The sequence below is a fragment of the Vespula pensylvanica genome, chromosome 2 (genome assembly GCF_014466175.1).
Source record: "Vespula pensylvanica isolate Volc-1 chromosome 2, ASM1446617v1, whole genome shotgun sequence".
Lineage (NCBI taxonomy): Eukaryota > Metazoa > Arthropoda > Insecta > Hymenoptera > Vespidae > Vespula > Vespula pensylvanica.
This window is the reverse complement of record NC_057686.1, coordinates 12161603-12176419: the sequence shown is the minus strand read 5'-3', so window position 1 is coordinate 12176419 and position 14817 is coordinate 12161603. Positions and strand designations below refer to the sequence as shown.

Genomic DNA, 14817 nt, shown 5'->3' with positions numbered 1-14817 from the left:
TTAATAGATGGCGCATACCTTACTAGAAATGATACATTCTTTCTCTCTCTCTTTCATAGCACGTTTGTAACCATATTGAAATGGCATACTTGGATATGAAAGTACTCTTCAGTAATAGTCATTCCGTATATGTTTAGTGTAGACGTTATCTGTCAAATTCTTTTCTCTTTTTGTAATCAAGCTTAGTGCTTAGCGATTTTTAAACATGGCTTACTTGTATCAACCTGATTATGTTCGTTATATGTGCAATTGTGGTTCTCTAAAACCTATTTCAAAAATATATTTTTGTCGGCACTGTTTAAAAATTCGATGTGGTTACTGTGTCTGTCAAGAGGTATATCATTTTTTAATGTAAATTAATTTCAATGCTATATAAAGAGATTAAACTGATTCACAATTACAAAATTATTTCACTATTATATTTTTAAAAATAATTAAGATTATTCTAAAATAGGTTGATTTATATTACTGTCCAAATTGTATGGAAAATTTACCCTCATCGGAAGTTCGTCTTAAAAAGAATAAGTAAGAACTTAAATCGAGTAATTGATATGTAATAATAACTTAGTTATTAATTGATTTATTTTATTAACAGATGCTCAAACTGCTTTAATTGCCCTAATTGTTTTCAAATGTTGTCTACGAGAGCAGGACATGTCCCATTAAGACCAACAATGAAGGAAGGAGAAGATTCAAAAGATGTTAAAGTTTTACCTAAAAAAGTCTATTATTTATCTTGTTCTTTTTGTCGATGGAGTTCTAGAGATGTCGGTATTCCAGATCAATTTATGGGTATATAACTTATTTATTATATAAAATCTCTATTTTATTATTAAAATTATAATAAAAATTAATTTAAACGTTTTTTTTGTATTTTATATAGCCACAGGAAGATGGCCTGAGCAAGAAAATCCTCATACTAGAAGAATTAATGCTTTAATAGACTATCACAAAATATTGACTTCTATAGAAAAGCGACAACGAGAAAGAAAAAAATTTCAACCTAAACGTTCATTTATACAATATGTAAGTCCACACTTCATATTAACTAAAACTTAAAATATAAACATATGTGTGAGAAAATGGATTTATAATTTTTTTCAATAATTTTTTGTTAATATTTTATAGGAATCATTTGGGCTAACATCTGCAATGATACATAAGCATATTGTTCAGTCAAGAAAACCTCAGATTCAATTGCAGTTGTCGGATCAACCAACTCCTTCTATTGCCTCAGAAGATGTGGAAGAGCTATCACCAGAAATATTTACTGAGCCTATAGATATTATAAAAGGTAATAGTTTTATTTTTAAATATTTATAATTTTACTTGACTGTTTTTTAATATAGATATTTACTAAATTTATCATGTTATGGTAGTTAGTACTCTAGAACAACGTCTGCATCACCCTGATGTACAAGCAGAGAATGTAAATGAACTGCGTCCACAACGTAGACAACTTTTAGTTAAGAGATCACAGCGTTGCAGAGTTTGTGAGCATAATCTTAGCAAACCTGATATATGCCCACAGTCTACAAAATTCAAAATTCAGTTAGCTGCATTGTAAGTACAATGTTCCATCACAAGTTAATGTAATTTCTTGAAAATGTATTAACCAACGAATTAATTAATGCTTTTAGTTATCATATACCAGAAGTAAAGATTGTTACTTGTGAGCCATTATATCCTGGTAAATCCAGTGAATTATTTTTAAAGTTTTGCAATCCTACACGACATCCGACACAAATAACTTTATTTCCATTGGATGTATCAATGGCACCTATTCCTATTACTGATGTTACAGAGAAAGGAGAAGTTAAAAAAGATGATGTGCAAATGGTAATATTTTATTATTTTAAAAATATTTAATAATAAAATATAAATTTTATATTAATATCACTTATAACATATTCAGATAAGTGAAACTTTGAATTCACTGCCTTCTGTTGTACGTCAAGCACCTGTTGTGGAAGAAGTTAAAACAATAAAAGTTGTTCCAAATGCAGATTTAGTATTGCCTCATAGTTCTTTAATTTTGCCAGCTAGAGATGATGCTGCAGAATATGATGATACGGTCGATACTCACAATTTTCAAGATGATCCAAAGTAAGCATTTATTCTATTTAAACATTACTAAGTTATAGATTGTATATTAATTTGAATATTGAATATGAATTGACCTTTATTTTTATAAAATAAACATCTATTTTTATTCAAAGGCTTGTAGTTTGGAGAAAAGGAAACAAAGCAATAGTGAGACTTAATGTTACACCATTTGAAAATGATGAGATAAAAGAGGAGTCAGTTATAGTAGGATTTGTTATGCAACATGGATATGTAAATACAATTACTGCTTTAGAACATAAAGCACCACAAAAATTGGATTTGAAGGTTAAATTATATTTGACCCTTGGGAAACTTTGTAGCCCTACATAGTAATCTATAGATTATTTATTTAAAGCTGATTTAAATAAAAGAAAAGTGAAGGAAAATTGTAACTTTTTAACACTGAAAGTGCATAGAAATGTAATATCTAATTTGTTGTATTGTAATCAATACTTATATACATTAATTTAATTATTTGCTAAAAAATGCTTGTAATTGAATGTTGATATAAATTATTTATTTTTTATGTACTGAAATAATAACTGTTAATAACACTAAAGTAATAAATAATAATAATAATGAGATAATTTAATTCTATCGTATTTATAATTTATTATAAGAGCTAGTCAATTATTTGTATTGTAATCTTATGTTAGAGGGATTGAATAATCTTTATCATGTTATAATATTAATGACAATGACATATTATTTGTTTTTTTTTATGTATTTATTATTGAAAAGGAGTTAATCATGTATACATCTAGGATCATTTACAATCTGCGACCACGACGACCTCCCTTTCTACGTGTTGAATCTGAAGGGATAGGAGTTACATCCTCGATGCGACCAATTTTCATACTGGAACGTGCAAGTGCACGTAATGCAGACTGTGCACCAGGTCCAGGTGTTTTTGTCTTATTACCACCTGTTGCTCTTAATTTAATGTGCAATGCTGTAATACCAAGGGATTTGCATTTTTCCGCAACATCCTAAGAAAAAGATATTATTTTTATCTAGCATTTAGATAATATGATTACATAATAATAAATATTACAAATCTGTTTTGTATCATTCTGATAATAAAAATATGTATCTGCTACATAAGACATATTTTTAAATATAAGAAAGATATTTAATGTTCCACAACATGAACGCTCTTTGAGTTATATACAATTATCACCAAAGTGCTGCCTAGATGTGGAATAAAAAAAGGAAAAACATTAAATTTTAATGGATTTACCTGTGCTGCAAGCATAGCAGCATATGGAGAAGCTTCATCACGATCAGCTTTTACTTTCATACCACCAGTAACTCTTGCTATAGTTTCCCTAAAATAAATATATGTAATGAAACAAGGATAATATTGAAAAAAAGATTGAGTTTCTAACCTTCCAGATAAGTCAGTCACATGTACAAACGTGTCATTAAAACTTGCAAAAATGTGAGCAACACCAAAAACTACTTCTCCTTCACGAACTTGAGGACCAAGGGAGACCTGAACTTCCTCTTTTTGAACCTTTCCCCTTTTAGGCGGCATTTTTGTGAAACTAAACAATATAAGTATTATGTTTATATATATATATTTGGATGATTTATCTTTAGAAATTTAATCTTGTAGGTTATATTCTGACAGTATTTAAGAGAGTGGAAGTAATGTTAGTGTCGCATGAACTTAATCCATTTACATCGCTGTTTCATAATGTAAAAAGAAAAATTGTATAATTATAATTTATTTGAAAATGTTTACTTTTTATAAACAATAGATAATTTTTTTTATAGAGTAGAGAATATGCAAACAATTATCGAAAAACCGTACCTTCGACGATTTCTCGCACGCTTCAATCAAAATGGGAAACAGAAAAAGACATTTGCCTCGAATAGAGCCTAATACTTACGCTAGAGGGCATTCAAAGATATATTGGACAAATTTAATAAACAGTTGTAATATTCATATAGTTTGAATTCAATTAATGATTTTAATTAAAATACATTACATGTCAATATAACAATTTTGGCGAATAATGTAAACTAAATTGAATAATTTGTAAATGAATATTGGAAATAGTTTTATCATACAATACATGTAGTATTTTCATGAGTATACATCTTAATTTATATAGATTGGTATGGTTGTGATATTTAACGATATATTGTTGGTATCGCTTTTGTTGTTTTATACAATATGGTAGTGAAAGATTGCTAATATATATTGTGAATTGCTTCAGAGAGGGTTATATTTTTTATAACTTAATTTACGAAGTAGACGAAAAGTTTTAAGTTCAGAGCTAATTTTATATAAGAACATGCACCATTAAAGTACGTTTTACAATTTTGTTTAAATATCTTTCTGTTTCATACGATCATATTTAATTATTTGGTATATATATCATGTCAGTATTAACCTTTCTATTTCAATAAATTCTAGCTGTGTAAATTTTATTTTATGAAGATTTGACAGATAATAATAAAAAAAAAAATATGACACCGAGCAGTAGTTCCGATGGCAGCAGCGATGAAAGTCGTAATGGGAGATCACACAAAAGTTGTAAAAGGAAGCGTGAATATAGTCTTGTTCAAGATAGACGTAATAATAGAAAAGAAATTTCAAGCAAGAGTAAAATTCATAAAGATTCTAGAAGTGGAAGAGAAGTACATAAAAGTAACAGAGAGTCAAAAAGAGACAGCACTGAAAGAACACATCGTGAAAGAGATAGAGATACAGATCGGGATAAGGATAAAAGAGAGCGTCTGGAAGAGTCCAGATCTAGCTTTCGTGATCATTCTAGAAGGCAAGATGATAGACAAAGTAATAAAAGAAAATATGAAAGATCACAATCAAAGAAAGAGGATACTCGATCAAGATTAAAAGATAACGAAGACAAAACAGCGGTAAAAGGTATGAATGAGTCTGATAGACGACAAGAAAAACATGATAAATCAAATAAATTTCTAGCAGATGATATGACTAGAAATAAAGAACAAGAACCACAGTGGGGAAAACAATATACAAAGGATAAATCAAAACCAGTGTCTCAAGAAAAGGAAAAACCTAGTTTTGAATTATCTGGAAAATTATTAGAGGATACAAATACAGTTAATAATGTTGTGATAAAATATGCAGAGCCATCAGATGCAAGGAAACCAAAACGAAGATGGAGATTATATCCTTTCAAAGGTGAAAAGGCTTTACCTACTCTTTATGTTCATAGGCAGTCAGCATATTTGATGGGCAGAGATAGAAAAGTAGCTGATATACCGTTAGATCATCCATCATGTTCTAAACAACATGCAGCTTTACAGTATCGTTTGGTTTCATTTCAAAAAGAAGGTGGAGGTGAGGGTAGACGGATACGTCCATATTTAATTGATTTAGATTCTGCAAATGGAACTTTTGTCAATAATGTGAAATTAGAACCAAGAAGATTTCACGAATTGTTGGAAAGAGATGTGTTACGTTTTGGTTTTAGTTCTCGAGAATATGTTTTGTTACATGAGTTAAGTAAAGATGATTCGTTAGATGATGATGTTCCACTTAGCAGTACAACATAGGTAGCATAAACTATATATTGCTACTAACGTACAAGCTATTTCAAATGGATCTATATAATGTATATTTTGTGAAATTGTAATAAAGTTAAAGACTAGTAATGTAGAGAACTATAAATCATGAGATTAGCAGAAGTTTTAATTTCTTACATACATTCTGCTAGAATATAGTAACACAATTATTGCCGTTTTATATTTTGAAAAGGTAAATTTATTGTGATTTATTCTCAGTTTTTTTTTTTTTAAATAATATGATAGAGAAAATTCATTGGCAAATATATATATATATATATACATATATATATATATATATATAACAAGTAAATATTAAATACTTATACAAAATTTGTACATCAAAACTGTTATTAAATTATCAACTAAGTAAAACCTGAAAAACAAAGTTTTTGTTTTAATATATATCTTTAAAATAAAAGTCATATTTATAAAGTGGAAAAGATATTGATGAGGGAGAGTTGTAATTGTAAGTTAATTGAAAGAATTTTAAGAATTATAAGATGTAATATAGAGAAAAATTAAAGGGCCAGGTGCCTCGTCAATTTTAAGAAGAAATAATTATAAATAGTAAATATAAAGAAATAATAAAATGAGAAGAAACATATTAAAATCAGGAAATTGTCATTTCGAAACAAGATTTGAGCATCAATATTATAAAATACATCATAATATATTCAGATTAGAATAACTTTTTAGATTGTTGATCATTTTTTAATAAATATTCTTACATACGTGATTATATTATTTTATGATATATCAATACAGAATAAATATAAATAAAATATTTTTGGTTTTATAAAGAGAAACGAAAACAAAAAGGATATAAATAAGGTTGTAACATTAATTACTTATGTATCCTATCGATTTTATCAAAATTTATTTGACAAGTTCATGGTAAAATATATAAACACGAAACAAATAATTAAAACTAATTAATGTATTAGAATATAGAAAATGAAAATGAATATTTCCGAGTCGAATGAGATCAATTAATAGTTCTACAATCTTACAAATCGATCCTTATATTTTGTAATTTTTCTGAATTTATTAGGTACGATATATAGAAGTTATATATAATCGAGTCATTTTTTAACAATAACAGCAATTATAATAATAATGATGATGATGATGATGATGATAATAATAATAATAATAATAATAATAATAAAATAGTAGTAGTAGTAGTAATAATAATAATAATAATAATAATAATAATAATAATAATAATAATAATAATAACAACTATTATAGAAGATATCTACTATATTAATAATTATTTTTTCGACGTATCGTATGACAATATATTATAAAAATATATTATAAAATATCAGTGATCACATAATTGTATGTTCGAAATTCAGAATATTCGAGTTAAAAATTGAATACCCATTCGACTCAGAAAATTTTAGGTATTCGATCTTATCAAATGACTATTAAAATTTTAATGCATGTAAAATTCATATATTTTTTCCATACATAATGTGCAAAAGTAAAAATTACTTCAATATCAGGTAAAATATGTGATCGTAAAAATATCCTAATGGAATTTTTAACATTGGCATAACGCAAATGGATACGAATGAATTTTTACAAGTTGTATAATGAGTATCTCTGTCTATCTCTTCTAATCTAAATTTGATTAGTATTTACAAAAGATATATATATATATATATATATATATATATATATATATATATATAACTAGTCTTTATTTTACATTTTGTATTTGCGGTATTCGCGGAAAGTGAAAAAAATGGCAGTGTACTGGCTAAAATTCACAACTCTTTTTACACTGTCAATCATATACAATATTTATAATTTGTGCGACTAAGTTTAATCGTTTAATTTCTACGTCTCTTTTCAGTAGGCATATGTCTACTTCACATGATGTATCAACGATCGATAAAATAATAGTGCATGTACATGTATTTTATTTATTGTACAAAGTTGGTCTTACTTTTTTTTATTACTACGTATTGAATTATGGATTATATATAAATTTAATTCATAATTCATTTTATAGCACTAAACGCGAATAATAAGATGAAAAGGATGTGCAATAAAATCGAAGAAAATTGCACCTTTCAATAAATCGGTCGAAGTTAACGAAGAAAGTTCGAACGTACAAAGTTGTTAGCGATTTCGTACGATATTGATGCAGGTACACTTATAAAAGTTTGAATATAAGAATTGAGTGTATATATTCGTATTTACAAAATACAATAGAAAGAATCGTTTTAAGATCCGTTCACTCTAACGGTGTCCGTGTTAATGTTCGTATAGGTAACACTATTGTTACCATCCTCGATTATTGGAGTTTGCCTTAATAAATTTAATAATGCACTATTTATCACTAAAGGAATATTAGCTTTACCACTTTGCAAGGTGGATTGTGTCCTTTGTATTTTTGTCGAATTATTATTTTTAATGCTATTATCACTGATTTCTTCACTTTCATCCGGTTTTGTAGCATTGTTCCTCGAAGAAACGCTTTGCGAATCGTTTGTAATCACATTCGAACGAGTAGAAACAGATATATTCGTGTTTGAATTAATTACCATTTTGTCCTTTCCTTCTAAACTCATTTCTGATTTTCTTCGTTCGATTGTGCTATTCCGCTTGTACTTTTGTTGCTCGTTCATTAATGAATCTCCTGTAAAACTTGCTCTAATATTAGAGTTTCTTAATTTGGATGTATCTAACGTTTTACATCTATCAGTCATATTTGTTTTAAAAATTGCCTCTTTGCTAGGTTCGGAAGACGTTATTGATGATCTTCGATCCTTAATACCATTTTTCAAGAATTCCTTGGACTCTTGCAAATCTTCTAAATTTTTAACTTCCATTAGTCCTTGAGAAATCTTATCTATATTTATTAAGTTTGGATTCGAAATATGAATCGATCGTGGAACCTCATATTCGGTCACTCGATTTTCTCTAAGAACAACGTCGTCACTGTCCGCTAATAATTCTAAATATTTTGGTATATCATCCGATTGTGTTACAAGAGTGACATTTTGTGAATTCTGAAGGAAAGGTTGCATGTCTCTACTTCCTTCCGAACTACTTGATTTCCAAGAGTTACCTAAAGAAGTATAATTTAACAATTAAATCGCTAAGATAAGGAAACTATCATATAAGAGCATGATTTAAATCGCGATGATAGGTGCAATATAAATTACGAAAGAGCATCCAAATATCGAGTAGAATTAACAAAAGCTGTAATTAGAAACAGTTACAAGTTATAAAGTAAGCGGTAAACGCGATTTGTATGCAAGAGCCAAATGAGATTTGATCGAACAAAAGGTGCGTATCTTTTTCATACATTTGTGAACCGACCAAATAAAATCATGTAAAATCAATCGAAAAGTTTTAGTTTATGTAAATTTACAAATTTTTTTATTTCATTTATATTTTTTCTATTAAACAACGAAATAGACATGCTTTAATTGTACATATTGAAACCCACCTGGATTATTGCAATTTTGATTCTCGTCAGCGAAATAAGCCATGTTAGATACGCCTGCAAGCATCAAGTCATGCGATGATCAGTATATTTTCAAGCATTTTCGCGTCAGATACAGTTAATATATAACTCTTTTATATCGATAGAGAGAAAAGAGAGAAAGATCTCGAATATTTTCGCGATCAGTTCAATATTGTGTTAATCATATTAATAATTTACGCTCGCATGTACATAGATAAGAAATCATGCTATCGTGTACCATACTTATGGCAAAATATTGCGATTCGAAGTTACGATTCGGCATATAAATAAATAAGCTCAAGCGTATATTACGCGTGAATAAGAGACGATAGAAAATATTGTATATTTTTATAAGTAAATTTCTGTAGCATCGAACGTGCAAGATACGTTTGATATTGATCGTGCAACAATAGTAACGATAGTAATGAAAAATCGAGAAAGACGTTATTTATTTGGCGAATCGCGATTTGGAGTATAGAATATAAATAGTCGACGATATTAGAATATGATAAAATATGATAAACTGATGTTTAAGCAGAATTTGTAAGCATGTTTTGCGAATGATTTTTCCGCTCACCTCTTCGTACCAAATAGTGACCAGCGTGTACAGGACTTAACACAGCATCCTGTATATTTTTTCGAAGATTGACGATATGTTCGAGACAAGTTTTGAAGCTCGGTCTACTATCGGCAGCACTCCAGCAACATAACATCAGACGATGTAACGTCGGCGGACAATTTAAAGGTTTTGGTAATCTTCCACCTGCTCGTACGTGATGCAATACCTCTAGATTTGTTCTAGCTGGATAAGGTTGTTGTCCTAACGAAGTGATCTCCCACATTAATACACCAAATGCCCAAACGTCGCTTTGAGATGTGAAGACTCCATCGACTAAGGATTCTGGGGCCATCCAACGAACGGGAAGTAATCCTTCACCTTCCTACGGATATTTCAATGTTCACCATTCGATTTTTTCTTTTGATAATATCTATTTATTCGTACATACAACAGAAGCACGTTACTTACTTTCCGATAATAATCGTTTTTGTAAATGTCTCTCGCTAGACCAAAATCGCCTATCTTAACAACTCGATTCTCACGTTCTCTCGTCGATACCAAACAATTTCTACAAGCAAGATCTCTATGTACAAAATGAAGTTCTTCGAGATATCGGCAACCTCTAGCCACGTCCTCGCACATTGCTAGGAGGTCTTGTAGACGTAAGGCATAAGGATCTGTGGGTTGTAAGGATCTACTCGCTCTCAAGTAGCTCAATAGATCACCGGCTTCCATCAGCTCTAATACTAACAGTGGAGGGTCTATGTCTAAACAAATACCCAGGAGTCTTAGTACATGTTTGTGTCGGAAATGGCTCATTAATCGTGCCTCTTGCAAAAATTCACTTTTTTCTTGTGCCGTGGCACCTTTTCGAAGTGTCTTTATAGCAACAGGTGTTACAGTATCAGGTCCGTCCAATTCTTTAGCATTTCCTTGAAACACCTGGAAGTACGAGAGATAGATATTTTGATGGTATATATTCAGAAAATTACAATGTGTGTATGTGTTTGAATATCCTTATGTTTATTAACCTCTCCGAATGCACCGCTGCCCAAAAATTTAGCCAACGTTATTTGTTCTCGTTTTATTTTTGGTAACATGGAATCATCTGGATCGTTTTGCATGGTGGACGCGTAAAGAGCATTTGGCTGAACAAAGTTACTACGAGGTATTTCTCGTAACGTCGCTAATTCGACATCTGATACTATGGGAGACAAAACCACTTTTTTATCATCCTTGCGTTGCCTATAGACTGTTAAAAGAATATTGAATTTTAAAATATAATTTCACAAATCCCAATTAAAAGCTTAATTTCAAATAAATTGAAAGTTAACTTACGACATAGAAAGTAGCAAAAGCAAACCAGGCCGAAAGCAATGACTGGAACAGTCAAACCTAAAATTAATCCTAATTGTTGCTGAGTCGCTAGCAATCCACCGACTGTCGAGTCAGTCAAATCGATGACGTTGCTTGATCTGCTCCAAGCACCAAATCCGTAAGCATTTCGAGCTCTCACACGAAATCTATACCTTCGATCCATATCTCCCTTGATAATCCAGTAATTATCCGTTCCGTTGTAACACAAAGTCCAACTTTCACCGTTGCTCGTCGTTGCTTCATCCCGTTGCCCTTCGTCAATCATTTTGGTTTCTAGACGGTACAATGTAATTTGAGAACCGTGAGCCTGTGCAGCATCCCAGTTTAATTGGTATACGGAACTGCGTAATTTAATTACAGTCGGTGTTCCGGGTGCACTTGGTACATCTCCTGGAATCGTTGGAATAGTCAAATAGGTATCTATTTACTCAAATATCAAATATAATATTTATTAATCAAGAGCGTTACTTACCAAGAGTTTGATAGGTGAACCTTCCATCCGGGGACCATATAAAATCTTGATCATAATTAGGATATCGGAGTAACAAGCGAAACTTATAAAGAGTACGTGGTTGCAGATTTCGCAACCGATAAATGACTTTTTCCGAATCGATTTCAGATTCATTCGCGACGCGCCACTCTTCTAGGGCAACATCTTTGTATTCTAAGACGTAGCTAATCATTAGACTTATCGTGGGTACCCAGGAGATATTTAAGCCGTTTATACTGGCTGCGATCAAAGTTAAATTATTTGGCTCCGGATACATACTGATCATTTGTTTTTCGCTCTCGCTAAAAACTTCGTTGAATTGTGCTGGACAAGCACGAACGGATATAAAGTACATTTGTCCCGGTAACAATGGTTGTAACATCGCGATGAATTTACCATTTTTTACTTGTTCCGTATCCTTCACTAGCTGCTCGCCCTTTTGTCGAACACCATTTATCAGACTATCTGATTTCCAATGAATTTCGTAATTCACTGCAGGAGAATTGAATATCTTTGGTGGCATCCAATAGACAGCAGCCAAAGTAGGCGTAAGAACTTGAACGGACACATTTTCTGGTGCACTGGGAGCTCCAGCATCTGTTGTCAGTATGATATCCGAACTAAACTCCAAATTTACCCTATCCCATTCGATGTAGATATTAGCTAAGCTCAATTTTATCAAATACCTCGTGAAAGGTTTTAAATGTTCTATCGAATATTCTCTTTCATAAGTTTGATATCGTTTACATTTTTCCTGAATATCGGAACTCTCGCGACAATCTTTTGAATTATTTTCTGCACATTCATAAACGTCCATGAGGTATAAAGTTTTTGGTAAGTTGTAAGCTTTGCAGCCATTATGAGGAAGAGGTTGTGGCAATTTAACGGTGATGCTATCGGCTGTTTTTTTCACTTCCTCTATATTATACAACATTCGACGTGGTATTAAACATTCTGCGCTTGGATAAGGTTGCAAAGATTTACCCAAAGCCTTGATACTTCGTACGTGTGGAGTATAAAAATCCATTATTTTTCCTTTTTCTAGGTATTTTTTATTAACGAGATAAAGTTTCATATCCACAGTATTCGTCCAATAAATGTTGATCTTATCTACCGTTAAGGAAGCAAACGTTAGACCCTTATCCAAACCTGGATCTATTATCATTTTGCAGATGCATCCATTAATATCAGCGACGTATAAGTGACCTTCGAGTGATACCCAGTATAGAACTGGATTTTCTGTTTCGGTACTATCTATCGTCATTATCGGTGAGACCGATGGCCGATACGGACAAGAACAATCTCCCATTTGATTAAAAAATGGTTGAATATTTTCTCCGTAGAGATCTGATTGCATTATTATCCCACGATCAGTTTTTGTCGATTCTATCCAATATAAAGATCTAAAAAAAGGTTTGATTATATATACACGATATATAATATATAATATTTTAACATTCATATCGAGTAATATTATTATATAAATTTATTGTAGTCTTACCCCGCGGATGGTAATATATCCAATTTCACAATACGTCCGTATCTAGTTATTATTGGTTGAAACGTCACGATTTTGTCTTGTAACATAGATAAGTCTAATTTTAGAATACGACTTTCGCTTTCCTTGTCATTCGACTCGCTCCAGTACAAATATTTCGCAATCCAATCTACGCATAAACTGTACGCAGTATTATTTAGGGTGAAGATTTTGGTGATATGAATTCCTCTTGAATCGGACGAGATTAATTCTTGTATTTTATTGATCCAAAAAATATTATCCTCTGCAGCGGAGAAAGCTATTTCAACGGCTACATGACGCGTAATAGTATAATTGTTCATTTTTTCGTCCAAATCGATCACATTTACAGCCTCAGTCGTTGCAAGTAATAATCGTGGTATAGGATTTTCATAAGCTGTTGATACACCAATTACGTCGGTATAAGAGCCAAATCCAATGCTCGTTTTGGCACGAACTTGAAAGTAATAGGTCACGTTTGATGATAGATTGTAAACTTTGTATTCTAGTATGTTAGAAGGTACGTTAGATTCGTCGCAAACATGTATGTCAGTATGATTTGCTATCTCGTTGAACCAACATTGAATAGTATAACCCAGTATCTCTCCATTTTCAAATTTTGGCCGATTCCATCTATTGCAGATGAAAGATGAGAGAACTTGTTAAAAAAATAAAAAACAAATGATATATAAGGAATTGTAATATTACTACGATTATTTTTACCTAAATATTACAACAGTTTCCATTTTTTCGTTAAGTGGTTTTCTATAATTTTCTACGAACAGTCTAGGATTTGTAGGCTCGGATGGAAGGCTTTGCGGCGATCTCAATATTGCTCTAGAATGATGTGCAGTTTCCCAATATGTGAAAGCTTTAACCGTGACCTCCAATAAAGAATACGGTTCTATACGTTCCGAATTGTTATAAGGCATAGAAGTTTCGCTGGTTATCTCGGGATTGGAATTGGTATTAATATGATCAAGAAATTTAACTTCGTAGAAGACCGTTCCATAATTGATATTATCTACTGGATCCCAAGATACATTGAACTTTCCTGAAGTACCTTCGACTCTGATACTAGTGAGATTAACGGCATTTGGTAAGACGACAACGCTTTCGGATGTCAGGTTTTTTGGATAACCGTGAAGAGCTGGGTCCATGACAGCAACCATTCGCAAACCCGATAACGTGATACCGTTAATAATCGCTGTGTTTTGTCCGAATAGATCACCGATCACAGCGTTTCTATCATCTTGAAGCCATAGTAGGTGTTCCGAAAAATAACACAGAGGTCCTTGAATATTTGGGTGTTGCAAAGCTGATACCTGTAAAATGAAAATGAATTAAAAATGATTGTGTTCCATTTTAATTTTTAATTAGGCTTACCTTTTCCGGTATGATTTTTTGATCCATTGGTATTCTTTCAGAAGTAGGTGCTCGGTAAACGATAGATCCACTTTCGTAGCTCCTAACGATCCAATATAAATAACGATGCTCGCTATCCAACGTTAGACCCATCACTTGCTTCCCATTGAATATCTCATCAGAGTGATAATACCTTCTGTCCTGTCCATTTAAGCGTGCTACTTCTACCGCGTGACCAGTCGACCAATACAAGTAAGCTTCTAAAGAATCGATCAAAAGTTCTTTAACGATCGCTAAAATCGACATGGGTTCTTGTTGCGAACCATTCAAGTTTGCTCTTGTTATCTGCAAGATAA

At 31.4% G+C, this 14817-nt stretch overlaps 4 protein-coding genes across 9 annotated transcripts in view; 2 read left to right on the top strand and 2 right to left on the bottom strand.

Annotated features, from left to right (window-relative positions):
- Positions 1-51: 51 nt before the first annotated feature.
- Positions 52-2686, top strand: LOC122637660 (dynactin subunit 4). The gene is made up of 9 exons (XM_043829947.1): positions 52-334; positions 455-525; positions 596-792; positions 884-1026; positions 1129-1294; positions 1380-1563; positions 1641-1839; positions 1916-2106; positions 2220-2686. The coding sequence occupies exons 1-9, from the start codon at positions 206-208 to the stop codon at positions 2434-2436; spliced, it is 1497 nt and encodes a 498-aa protein (XP_043685882.1). The 5' UTR covers positions 52-205; the 3' UTR covers positions 2437-2686.
- A 189-nt stretch (positions 2687-2875) lies between these two features.
- Positions 2876-4031, bottom strand: LOC122637663 (40S ribosomal protein S14a). Its single transcript, XM_043829952.1, has 4 exons — positions 3923-4031; positions 3495-3653; positions 3347-3434; positions 2876-3095 (listed from the first exon to the last, which is right to left on the bottom strand). Exons 2-4 carry the CDS (start codon positions 3641-3643, stop codon positions 2877-2879), a joined length of 456 nt encoding a protein of 151 aa, XP_043685887.1. The 5' UTR covers positions 3644-3653; positions 3923-4031; the 3' UTR covers position 2876.
- A 229-nt stretch (positions 4032-4260) lies between these two features.
- LOC122637661 (smad nuclear-interacting protein 1) lies at positions 4261-5770 on the top strand. 2 transcript variants are annotated; one of them, XM_043829949.1, is made up of 3 exons: positions 4261-4422; positions 4532-5002; positions 5060-5770. In XM_043829949.1, exons 2-3 carry the CDS (start codon positions 4585-4587, stop codon positions 5653-5655), a joined length of 1014 nt encoding a protein of 337 aa, XP_043685884.1. In that variant the 5' UTR covers positions 4261-4422; positions 4532-4584; the 3' UTR covers positions 5656-5770. The 2 variants fall into 2 exon arrangements, with proteins under 2 accessions (XP_043685884.1, XP_043685883.1); XM_043829948.1 differs by having other exon boundaries at positions 4532-5770.
- A 1547-nt stretch (positions 5771-7317) lies between these two features.
- LOC122637873 (proto-oncogene tyrosine-protein kinase ROS) overlaps positions 7318-14817 on the bottom strand; it is a 196278-nt gene continuing 188778 nt past the window's right edge. For 4 of the 5 annotated variants that reach the window (XM_043830361.1, XM_043830359.1, XM_043830357.1 and 1 more), the window contains exons 12-21: positions 14483-14806; positions 13820-14421; positions 13082-13729; positions 11563-12983; positions 11052-11480; positions 10745-10965; positions 10182-10655; positions 9732-10095; positions 9137-9190; positions 7318-8752 (exon numbers count right to left, since the gene is read on the bottom strand). In XM_043830361.1, coding sequence (XP_043686296.1) covers positions 7905-8752; positions 9137-9190; positions 9732-10095; positions 10182-10655; positions 10745-10965; positions 11052-11480; positions 11563-12983; positions 13082-13729; positions 13820-14421; positions 14483-14806 — 5385 coding nt within the window. In that variant the 3' untranslated portion in view covers positions 7318-7904. The remainder of the gene's footprint in view (positions 8753-9136; positions 9191-9731; positions 10096-10181; positions 10656-10744; positions 10966-11051; positions 11481-11562; positions 12984-13081; positions 13730-13819; positions 14422-14482; positions 14807-14817) is intronic. The other variant, XM_043830358.1, reaches the window with a different exon arrangement.

What these genes read in the sequence shown, in the direction of transcription:
- LOC122637661 (XM_043829948.1), top strand. Translation starts at nt 4,585, where the DNA reads ATGACACCGAGCAGTAGTTCCGATGGCAGCAGCGATGAAAGTCGTAAT.
- LOC122637663 (XM_043829952.1), bottom strand. Translation starts at nt 3,643, where the DNA reads ATGCCGCCTAAAAGGGGAAAGGTTCAAAAAGAGGAAGTTCAGGTCTCC. An exon ending in GTGACTGACTTATCTGGAAG is followed by an intron (nt 3,435 to 3,494) that starts GTTAGAAACTCA and finishes TATTTATTTTAG; the next exon opens with GGAAACTATAGCAAGAGTTA. An exon ending in CTGCTATGCTTGCAGCACAG is followed by an intron (nt 3,096 to 3,346) that starts GTAAATCCATTA and finishes TCTTTTTCTTAG; the next exon opens with GATGTTGCGGAAAAATGCAA.
- LOC122637660 (XM_043829947.1), top strand. Translation starts at nt 206, where the DNA reads ATGGCTTACTTGTATCAACCTGATTATGTTCGTTATATGTGCAATTGT. An exon ending in GTTACTGTGTCTGTCAAGAG is followed by an intron (nt 335 to 454) that starts GTATATCATTTT and finishes ATTCTAAAATAG; the next exon opens with GTTGATTTATATTACTGTCC. An exon ending in TATTCCAGATCAATTTATGG is followed by an intron (nt 793 to 883) that starts GTATATAACTTA and finishes TATTTTATATAG; the next exon opens with CCACAGGAAGATGGCCTGAG.